The sequence below is a fragment of the Artibeus jamaicensis genome, unplaced genomic scaffold (genome assembly GCF_021234435.1).
Source record: "Artibeus jamaicensis isolate MK-2021 breed Jamaican fruit bat unplaced genomic scaffold, CSHL_Jam_final scaffold_369, whole genome shotgun sequence".
NCBI lineage: Eukaryota > Metazoa > Chordata > Mammalia > Chiroptera > Phyllostomidae > Artibeus > Artibeus jamaicensis.
Window position 1 is genome coordinate 6,765,565 of NW_026522042.1, and position 11,299 is coordinate 6,776,863.

Here is an 11,299-nt window from a genome sequence, read left to right on the forward strand (position 1 = left end):
TTACTGGGAGTAAAGCAGCTGTCTTCCAAATGTCAAAGCTGCTACTTCAATGGTGAGTTCCTTTACAGGGATGATAATATCTGAACCTCCTTCTCACTTCCTGCACCATGTGCAACCCTTCCCAACGCACCGCCATCACCGGGGTCTGTGGGCAAAAACGAAGGCAGTGAGAAGCAGGGCTGACTGGAACAGCATCGCCAGCCACCCAGGGACTCCCCCATTTGTCACTACTCTTGCCTTACCCCCTGCAGGCGGCTCCGGCTCACTCGCAGGCTGGTGGAGAGAATTCACCCCTTTCTGAAAGAGGGGGGATTTCCCATTGTATCTGCATGTTCTGAAATGTCTATCCCTTTTTCCATGTCCAGCTATTGTCACTACTACCTTTTATTTTTTTAAAAAGTTACATTTGTAAAGATGTTACATTAGATAGAAAAAAATTCTGGGGGACACACAGGTCCTCTAGGGAATAGGACTTTTGTGAAAATGAAATGAGGCTTGGTTTCCCTCAGGTAGGAGGCCTCGTTCCTTGTTCTTTTTCTTAAATGAAAAAGAAAAGAGCAAGGGTTTTAAACACAGCCAAACAATCGCAGCCGGTGAAGAACAGCAGGAGGCTACAATGGTTTCACTCAGTGGGTGGTTTTTCTGAGAAAGTACGCCCAGTACAGCTGGAGTCAGGCTTGGCTGCTACAAAGCAAAAGGGGAAAAAAGTTCTTTTTTTTTTTTTTAAAGCAGCAGCTTAATTTGCTGGCTCAGCAAATGTTTTTCCCTGTTCTAGTTTGCAAAAACATGCCTTGACCGCCCTCTTTCCCCTTAACCCTTCCTCCCGCCCCCGACTGTACCATTAAATCCTAGGTACTGGGGTGACTAAAAAGGACGAGCAGTAGGTCAGTAATTGTCAGAAACTACCTCCCCTAGCGCTCCTCTCTTTTCTGTGGATTGTCCCAGTCAGTTCAGGGGTTTGCCTGGTTACAAGGTCACAGCCCAGGGAGCACTGGACTCCGGACTGCAGCTGGGCGGAGGTAAACAACAGGACTATAAATATCGAAGCTCCGGGCCACTCTTTGCAGTGCGCAGTTGCTGAGCGGAGAGGAAGCTGCCTGGTCCGAAGGGGCCCTTGCAGAGTGAGTAGGAACTTCGTGTTTCCCAGCTCTTGATTCTCTTCGAGTTCGGGGAATGATTTTGAGTCCGTTAAAGAGTTTCTTTCCTTTGAGAATGGATTTTAAAAGAAGTAGGTAAAGGAGATAAAACTGGTGCAGAAGAAAGTGAACAAACGTCCTGTAAAATTGGGTGTGGCAGGTGCGGTTGTGCAGGGACCAGACCGATAGTCTGGCCGATTTCTGCCCTGCCCTCCGCACAGCTGAGCTGGAAGTTGGGAGCAGGGGAGGCTGGAGACATTGAACACTTTGACTCTCTGCAAAAAGGTGTGATGTTACATGGCAGTAACGAATGGTCAAGCCCACCGACTTCCCGTCGAGACGCAGAGAGAACTCGAGGGCAAAGGCAGCCCGTGGGTTTGAAGAGTAGAGATGAAATATGGCCATCTACAGGGATGCAGAAATGTCCAGGGGTATTGTGAGCAGTGTCAGAAAAAAATTAAAAGGGAGAGCAGGTTTGGCCCAACTGTGCAGAAATGGTCACCCCTGAAAGAGTTACAGCCCGTGTCAAAATCGGGTGTGCTGGGATTTAAGTGCAGAGTTTTGCAGTTTAAGGGGCAAGGGGGCACTTCTGGGTGGATGAGGAAGGACCCTCGAAGTTCAAGGGAAGAGGCTGGAGAAAAGGTTCTGTGCAGCCTGCTTTTAAGCAGGGAATTTTAAACAATGTAGGTTTGGATGTGGCCAGCAAATCTGGGTTTTGTGATTGAAAAGTGGTGAGATTGGTGAAATTTGTACTTTCTGAGTGTCATTGGATCTGCTGTTTATCTTCATTACTTTTATGGAGCTGACAGCTGTCATTATACTCAAAAGTCTATTATACACAAATAAAATGACCTTAAATAAACACAGCTAACAGCGGGCTGGTTACAACAACAGAGGAAAAATCTGTTATCGTTTATTTTTCCATTGAAGAAAGAAATGAGGGAAAGGAGTGAAATAGCCTTTTCACTATTTAGCCATTTGGAACATTACGCTGTATGGCAAACTGAGAGTACCAAGTGCTGAATTTATGCTGACAGTTTTACAATTACTGAACTTACATTCTAGAAATTAGGGCTAAATGTAGCCACTTCAGTAAGAGATAAGGCAGACTGAATGATTGTACTGCTTTCTCTGCTATGCTAGGGCATAGACAAACAAACAAAGCCTCAGACCACTATAGTTATTACAGGTGACCCATATGAATAAAACCTACTGATACGGCCCTGGCTGGTGTGGCTCAGTGGATTGAGCACCAGCCTGCCAACCAAAGGGTCGCCAGCTCGATTTCCAGTCAGGGCATGTGCCTGGGTTGGGGGCCAGGTCCCCAGTGGGGGGCGTGTGAGGAGCAACCACACACTGATGTTTTCCTCCCTCTCTTTCTCCCTTCCCCGCTCTCTAAAAACAAATATATCACAGTGGCAAAGAGGTCATGTTTTGGAATGAGCAGAGCTGGTTTGAATCCAGCTTCCGTTGTGATTTACTGTTTGTGTGGACTTACTTTGACAAGATGCCTGAGTTCTCTCTTAGCCATAGTGCGCTCATCTGCAAAAGAGGATAATGCTCACATAGTTGTTAGAATTAACTGACATGATAGGAAAAATTGCTTAGTACCATTTGCATATAGTTTTATAAATGCTGAATAAATGGTAGCTAAATAAGGATAATTATTATCATCAATACAAATACTAAAGAAATTCCTGGGGAGGAGGAATGTTGGAGGTTGGGTGGTGCAGGGTGGAGGGGATAAAGGGAAGAAAAAAATTGGGAAAACTGTAATAGCATAATCAACAAAAATACTTAAAATTTTTTTAAAAACTGCAAAAAAATCCCTAGATTTCACCTAGAGCTATCTTTTCCTTTTTTAAATATTAGGATTTAAAAAATATTATAATAGTTGAGATGGCCTTAATAAATTATTTCACTTCCCCTCTCTTAACCAACCCCCTTCTGTTTAGTCAGGCTCTGAGCACGATATGTAAGTAGGAATTTTGTGGTGGTAAATACCATGGCAGATCACCAGATTTTATAAAGCCCCGTCTATATCTGGCCGTACATTAGAGTCAAAATCAATCTGGTGTTAGCCTACTACCCTCTTAATTCTGGGCTCACTTTTGGAAACTTATCATTAGCTTCCTGTCACCCCAACCCTTAAATAGAAGGTGGTTTTGTTTTTTTATTCCACATCAGTGCCCGAAAAGATGCCAACTTCCTAGCTCTGGAATTTTGTCCTGATACCCTTCTTCAGAGTCTTACATCAAAATAAGCCTGATAAGTCATCCATGTGGATTTTTCTTTCTCTGCTCATCTCAGCTGAATGTGTTCCTTTTTTGCTACCTGTCTGCAGTGTACCTGTTTTATTTGCGGCTGTCTGTTGAGACAGCTAGCCCCAGTTTGGGGAATATTTCTGGTCAGGTTTAACTTTCCTACTCAGAGGCTTGTGTTCCCCACCCCCCAAGAATACGCCACCTAGTCACCACCTAGTGACAGGAACTTCCAGAAAGCACTGGTGGCCAATAGACTGATTGCGAATTTCCCTGAGTCTTAAATAATACAGGGGTTGTGGATATGTAGCATTTCTCCTTGGTAAGGCTCTTTGCATTGGTCCACATTTACCCTGGATGTGGTGGTGGTATTTGGGCAAGTAGTTTTATAGCCGAAGAGATTCTGATCCTTTACTTGGGCAGAGCACTAGACTTTAAAAAACAGGACCAACCGTAGGGAGCTATGCCCAAGAGATTTGTAAGTGCAGAAGGTTTGAACCTGAAGAGCTAAGGGCTCACGCAGGCCACCTTCGGGTTAGTGGACTGCCCTGCTGCTGCTGCCTCTTTTCCTGGGTTCTCTTTCCACCCCAAGTCTTTTCATTTCCATGCAGAGTCCCCTACTCCCCCTCCCTTTGCCTAGATTGGTGAAGGATGGAAAGAAGCAATCAGAACTTGGCACATCTCAAAAATCAAATCATGTTTGCAGTACACCACTTAGTTATAGCCGCCACGGTGTCAAGTTTTCTTAAGTATGTGTGGCCTCCTAGAGAAGTCCTTGCTTTCTGTACAGGCAGATCTGCAGTGCACTTACCGGAGTGTCTCTCTGAGCTGCACTGTTAAGAGCTGCTCTGAGGACTACGTTGCCTCTGGCTGCCCTTTCCACCTTTAAAGGAGTATTTGGTGTGTGGAGGTCCATTGTCATGGGGCCAACACCATGGAGACAGGATCCACGGCTTGGTATTTACAGGGAGGAGAATTATACCTGCTGGATTTACAGACATTCCTAGGTATGACTGTGACACCACTGATGGTGACAGAAAGCTTTCCTCTCTTGCAGGACAGCCCCAGCCATGTGGAGTGGCCTCGGGTTTGCCCTGGCTCTCTGCCTCCTGCCCTGGGCGGGAGCGGGGAGCCAAGGGCAGAGCTCCTTCTGTAAGGAGCCTCCAGCCTGGAGCATCGGGGATCAGGACCCGATGCTCAACTCCCTCGGCTCAGTCACCGTGGTTGCCCTTCTCCAAGCCAGCTGATCCTTCTGCATTACGCAGGCATCCAGGTAAGACGGCCTTTCTGTGGTCTAGGATTCCCTCAGCGAAATGCTATTAAGTACCTGTGTACATAAAATTTAAATCAAATAGAAAAGATGTATTTAGGGAATCACAGTTTTGGAAAAACTACACATCTTTGGATAGAACATCTTAGAAGAAAAAAGACTAGGAAGATACACACCAAAATGTTTACAGTGGTCTTCCCGGGACTAGGAAATCTTTTTCTTCTTTTCACAGACCTGTGTTTCATAATGTCCTACTAAATATGTATTGTGCAATAAAATGTTCTAAAATGTGCCCCTGCAAGTGCATCAGCTATTTCAACATAGCACACGAAGACACGTGCTGTGCAGGGGGGAGAGAGCACTAGACCTGACACGGAGGTCTTGGGTTATGTAACAAATATATGTATTTATATTTAATTTATATAAACTTGTTAAATACATATAGCTAATATGTGAAAAAAATATTTGCTGGGTTATTTGCCAGATATTTACTGGGTAGAATTCTCTGTAACTGGGAGATGGATTTAAACATACACACGTCAGACAATTAATTAGAGAACTAAATGAGCTGATGTCTGTGCAGGCATTTAGCATAAGGTTTTCACAGAGCACAAGGGCTCAATAAATAATGAAACGATAAAAGTTTTAGTCCTTTACAAAAACAGAAAGATGAATGGGTGTGAGTATGTAAAAGTAGAGAGGTTCATGCAGAAAACAAAGAGGAGAAAGAGAGAAGCCACTAACAAAATTAAGTAAGATTATTCATTTTTTGGTATTTTTCCCAACTATTTTAGTCTGGAAGACCTGCGAGTAAAACTGGAGAAAGAAGGCTTTGCTAATATCTCCTATGTTATTGTTAATCATCAAGGACTCTCTTCTCAATCAAAATATGTGTATCTTAAAAAGAAGGTTTCAGAGCATATTCCTGTTTATCAACAAGAAGAAAACCAAACAGATGTCTGGACTCTCGTAGATGGAAGCAAAGATGACTTCCTCATATATGACAGGTGTGTACACACGCACCCCAGCAGAAATTCGAATACACCTGCTTTGTGTTTAATAGCAAGTGATTTAAGATAAGACACCTGCTTTGATTTTATTACCAAATACTGTTTCAAAGTGAATTGAAATGTTTGGTTTAAGTATTTTTGAAATCACTTTCTTTCACATAAAAGAATTTGCCATTTCAGTAGGAAATAAAGAAGATTGACCATACTTTCCCCTGTAAACTGGTGTTCTGGTTTAACAAAAATAAGTGTCCGTTTATATATCACACACAATTCTAATCTAAGAATTTGCTGGGGAACAACCACATTTTGCAGGCCATTTGCTTATTTCTAATGAATAATTTTAAGGTTATATACCTGAATTCCTGAACTATAAAGTGTGTTAATTATTTAGGTATAACCAGTACAATGGCTATTTTGATTGCATGAAAAAGAAAATGTTTATATTTAGGGAGCCTCCATTACTCGGTATTATCAACATTCCTCGTGGGTGCTCCATTTTCCTTTAGCTCTTCAGACTCAACCGAGGTGTAAGCCTTCCGTGCTCTTACTGTAAATGTTTTTAGTATCAGTGTCGTTTTTTAGGATCACGAAGTTCTAATTTAACCAGCTGAAAAGTGTAACCCTTTGAGATCACACAACCATATATACTGGGTGTATACACCATACAGTTGCCCAAAATATGGTCAAGGTGTTTTTCTGAGAGTGCCAGTGTTCTTTCTTTGTGTTGCATGGGATATATTTTTAAGGAAATGGGCTACTGGCCAAGACTCTAGGACTCTTGGGCTAAGCTGTGATCTCTTGCTGTGCGGACTTGCTGCTGCCAGAGCAGTTAGGAAAAGCTCCTGCGATTTGCAGAGCTTAGCTGCCGGTGCCAGCGGTGGGAGCACAGGTAGAATTTTTGAGTCACTCACAAAATTGTATTTCACCAAGTCACGATGACTGTACTGTACAGAGTTTCGATGTCACGGGTGGTGCCACATCCATAACATCCCTAAACGCTGGTATTAGACCCACTGCAGTCTTGCTCTGTCCTGACCTGGGCACAGGGCCAGTGGCTTGTCGAGACCCTGAGGAAGAACACTGACTGACTGACGGCATATCCGTGTCTGAGTTACCAGACCACTAACCCCACACAGTGCTGTTCCCAGCCACGCTTGAGTAGGCTCCTGATACAGAGAACATTGTGCTGACCTTGTACTTGCCCTTTTTTCCAGATGTGGCCGCCTCGTGTATCATCTTGGCCTGCCTTACTCCATCCTAAGTTTCTCATACGTGGAACAGGCCATTAAGCTCACTTACTGCGAAGAGAAATGTGGGAACTGCTCTTTCACGGTATTTTTCTCAATTATTTTTACTGGGAGAAAAGAGGAAATCTCTTAAGAGTTAGTTATCTAAATAAGTTAGTGTTTCATAACCAATTAGCTAATCAGTGTTTCTGCTGTCGTACCAAAAAAAAACCCTACAATGGTAATCTTTATAATTACACACACTTCCTGTCATGTACCATATACTTTAAAACATCTTGTCAAGATCATATTGCCACCTTTATGTGCAAGAACTTTAGAAAATGAGAAATAACATAGATCACATATTTCAGTTGCCACCAAGTGATGCTGCAGTGGTGTCCGTGCTCAGAGTTCTCAGCCCGCATGCAGTGACGTTAGTGTAGTGTCCTGAGTGTGGTTCCCACGAGAACATCGTGGCAGCAAAGCTGGACCACAGCATCGCCTGAAGTGCAGTGGGGCCCAGGCCATACTTAACGGACCGGGGACACAGACTGTTGGCTGTCCAGTGAAGCCCTCACACTGTCTGCCTTCTGCCATTGGGTCACTGCATCGACTTCAAAATGAGATAAATCTACTGGTTACTGAGATTTTTCACATGAGAGTCTTTCTTCCTCAGAAGAAGAGGCACCCTGTTTAAATATTATCAAAAAGATACTGAAAGGATTTTAATGTGTATTAACTAGACTTTACCCCTTCATATTAAGAAGGAACCTACTTCCAAACAATGTTTGCTTGATGGGCAAATTGGCAAGATTTAAACTCAGATTTAAAAACAATTCTGAATTTTGTTTGTAAGATGTACTTCCTTCAGATTTTTCCCAGCTCTAAAAAAATGCATCTCAAAAATTTTTTTAATATGAAGTTTTTTTAAAAAGATTTTATTTATTTATCTTTAGAGGGGAAGGGAAGGAGAGAGGGAGAGAAATATCAATGTATGGTTGCCTCTTGTGCATCCCCTGCTGGGAAGTAGCCTGCAACCCAGGCATGGGTGCCCTGACTGGGAATCGAACCACGATCCTTTAGTTCACAGGCCCATGTTCAGTCCACTGAGCTACAGCAGCCAGGGCTCATCTCAAATTTTAATGAGTCATTTAATTAATTTAGTTGCTATGGGGTACAACAGGTTAATTACTCTAATTTCATTTTTTATATGTTAGTCTACACAATAAGAAGGGTTGCTTTCTGCTTTCAAGATATGGAGACTGATATATTGCAAATAAATTATTGACTCAATGTCCAACTTTTACTAAATGCTTAATAAATGCCACCTATGTTGATTCTCCATATTTTGTGATTATTTTAGTATTTGGCATTTTTGCAAATACCTAATGGTTACAAATAAACCCAGTTACATGAAATAAGGCAGAAACATGCCTAAAACATGCTCAACATTTACAAATCATCTGTAAAAAGGAATAATATGCCATATGCATCTGATAGGCCAAATCGAATTGCAGTCTTTCATTGTACCCTAGATGCTATCAATTATATGACACACTAGTTTACTATTGAAAATGCTGTCAGTTCAAGAAGGACAGAAGGTGACAGGACACTCATAGGACACACTCTGATTCTAAATTAACATGTGAAAAGATACATTGTAACCTCAGTGAAATATTGGCTTCTGGAACCTAATCATACTACTACTATAGTTACTTGTATTTGTTCAATCACTTAACATTTAGAACATTACACAGTGTGTTTTAAAAACTTAATCGAATTGTGTTTACGTTTTTAATCAAATACTTACTATTAACTTCTCAAAAGTAATTCAGAAATAACCAAAAAAAAAGTACCACTTAGTAGTTGTATGCTGAATTCCAGTGAAATTTATCACCGTTCAAAACCTTTAAAACACCGAACCAAACCACTGAGAGAGTCTTTGGTCTCTCAAGTTGATTCTGTACCTTTATTTACGAACACCTTCGGGCTGAGGGTTGATACGACATCACTGCGTCTGTGAGCTGCGAGCCTGTGGTTTGTGAGCACACAACACAATGCAGACAGACTTGAGTGAGCTGCAGGCCCAGAGGGCCTGCTTAGTGGAGGATGGGTGGTGACCTGCACTTCAGCCGCGGGCACTACCGTCGGCACATGTGAACAAAGTTTGGTGAAGTGCAGAACGTCTCTGGGCACGGGCTGAGGTACTAAAAGCTACTGATTTTCAGCAGTTGGTTGGCATTTTTGATCATCGATGAGAAAGTCGTTTGCCCCCGAATGTCCCGTTAGGTTTGTGGTGCCCCTGACCTGGCACGAAGGCCCCCTGCATGCCGACCGACACAGGGCGTGACTCTGGGCCAGCTCGACTGCAGTCACATTAACACAGCGTTTCACTTTCGCTTTAAGCCTCCTGTACCTCTCGAGTTCTTGAAGATGGAGGAAATGCTCTTGATAAAAGGAAAATCTGAATTCTCTTACTGATTTAACCAGTATAAAGCTGAGCTGGACTGCTGAGCTTTAATCGTATTACCCTCTATTTTGTCTACTTTCCAAGCGTTAATGTTAATTCATTTGTAAGATGCTTGGAGATTCTTTAAGTGCAAACTTTGCACAAACAGCACTTTACAATTAGATGTGGGTGGAATCAAACTTCAATAAAATGTCTGGATGTTAAGATTATCACCAGATTCTTTTCTTATTAGTATTATGCTAGAAAAACAAAGGCAGTTCTATCCTAACTAGCTGAATTTCATACATTAGCTCTACAAATCATTTTCATGCATTTCTGCTAAACCTGTGCATGTGTGGATAAGCATCTGATAACTCTGTTCCAGATCCCAGACAATGAAGACTTCTGTAAAAATGTGTCCTTGGCCACCATGAGAAAAACGACCAAGGCCCCGGAGCTGCAGCCCCACCACCACCACCACCACCACCACCACCGGCACAGGCACGGCCACAGGCATGGCCACAGGCATGGGCACGCGCATGATAAGCACGGCCAGCCCTCAGAGAATCAGCATCCAGAAGCACCACATGAGTCTGAGCATCCCCCTTCTCTGAGCCTTCACCACCACCATAAGCTCAAGGGCCCCCAAAGACAGGGTGACCATATCAACTGTGATGTGCCAGGGAGTGAACCACTACAACTTTCTTCACAAAAGAAACCCTGTGGAAGGAGATGTATAAATCGATTACTCTGAAAGTTGCCCAAAGATTCAGAATTAGCTCCTAACAGCTGATGCTGACATTGTCGGCATCTGATATTTGAAAAAACAGGGTCTGCAATCACCTGACAGTGTCAGGAAAGCCTCCCCTCTCTATGCAGCTGACAGGGGCTGTGGGCAGAGGAGAAGGTCATTGAATCTTGTCAGTGACGTTCGCCTCTAGCCCCCTGACAGGGGGGTCAGGAGATCCAGCCCACAGAAGCCAGCACCATCTGAAGCTGAAAAGATAAGGCAGAAATGTGAGCATGACCTTCAAACTAAACATTTAAATTGGATACACTCCCAAGTCAATCTCACAATTTCACTTTTGGCATTTTTTTTCACTTTTGGCATTTTTATAAGCTACTTAATAATGATCAAAAATTAGGAATTGGATTTGTGCAAACATGAAGAAATCTATTATGCTGGCTTCCAAATTTTAAGATATATGCCAAAGAAAATTTTGACCCAAACCATTTGTCTTAAATTAAGGGGCAACTGAAAGGTGATTGCAACATTTGGTTAATATGTCTTTCTTTTTCTTTTTCCAGCTTTCTACTTGCCTCAATGAGAACAGGAACATAAACTATGACCTAGGGGTTTCTGTTGGATACTTGGCAATTAGAATGGAGGAAGAAAAACAAAGACATGTTTTCCATTTTTTCTTACTTGTCAAAACAATATTACTTTTGTCTTTTTAATCTTACAGTTTTAACTGATTAAACCTTTAAAGGAAGAAGTGAATTCTGTCTAAGATCGAGAAACACTTAACATATGAGTATTTTGCTATGACTACCTTTTAAATCTCCATTTATACTTTTTTACTAAGACTGAAATCTTGACTTTTACTATTGCCTGTGAAAGAAGGCTTTATCTATTTTCTTTACTTGGCATTATATCACGCTCTTTAAAACCTGAGAATGCTGGTCTTGAGAGAGATATGGGGAAAGATAAAAGAATGCTGTCTATCTTGTGGTTGCTTAGAAAGTATTTCCATAGTCAATGATGGTTGAATAGGTAACCTAAGGCCTATGAACCTGAATTCCTTTATGGCTAATACTGTTAAGCAAGAATGCAGTACACAGTTGGCCAAAGTGTGGATTTATTTCAATAAACTCAACTTAAAAAGTTTAAAGCTGTCTCTGTCATTGTTATTATTTAGGCAGTATGTTATATTGACAATAGAAGTA

The 11,299-nt window shown here is 42.1% G+C and overlaps 1 protein-coding gene across 1 annotated transcript; it reads left to right on the plus strand.

Moving 5' to 3' along the window:
- Positions 1-932: 932 nt before the first annotated feature.
- Positions 933-11,244, plus strand: SELENOP (selenoprotein P). The gene is made up of 5 exons (XM_037138510.2): positions 933-1,121; positions 4,455-4,670; positions 5,462-5,674; positions 6,892-7,009; positions 9,738-11,244. The coding sequence occupies exons 2-5, from the start codon at positions 4,468-4,470 to the stop codon at positions 10,371-10,373; spliced, it is 1,170 nt and encodes a 389-aa protein (XP_036994405.2). The 5' UTR covers positions 933-1,121; positions 4,455-4,467; the 3' UTR covers positions 10,374-11,244.
- The last annotated feature ends 55 nt before the right edge of the window (positions 11,245-11,299 follow it).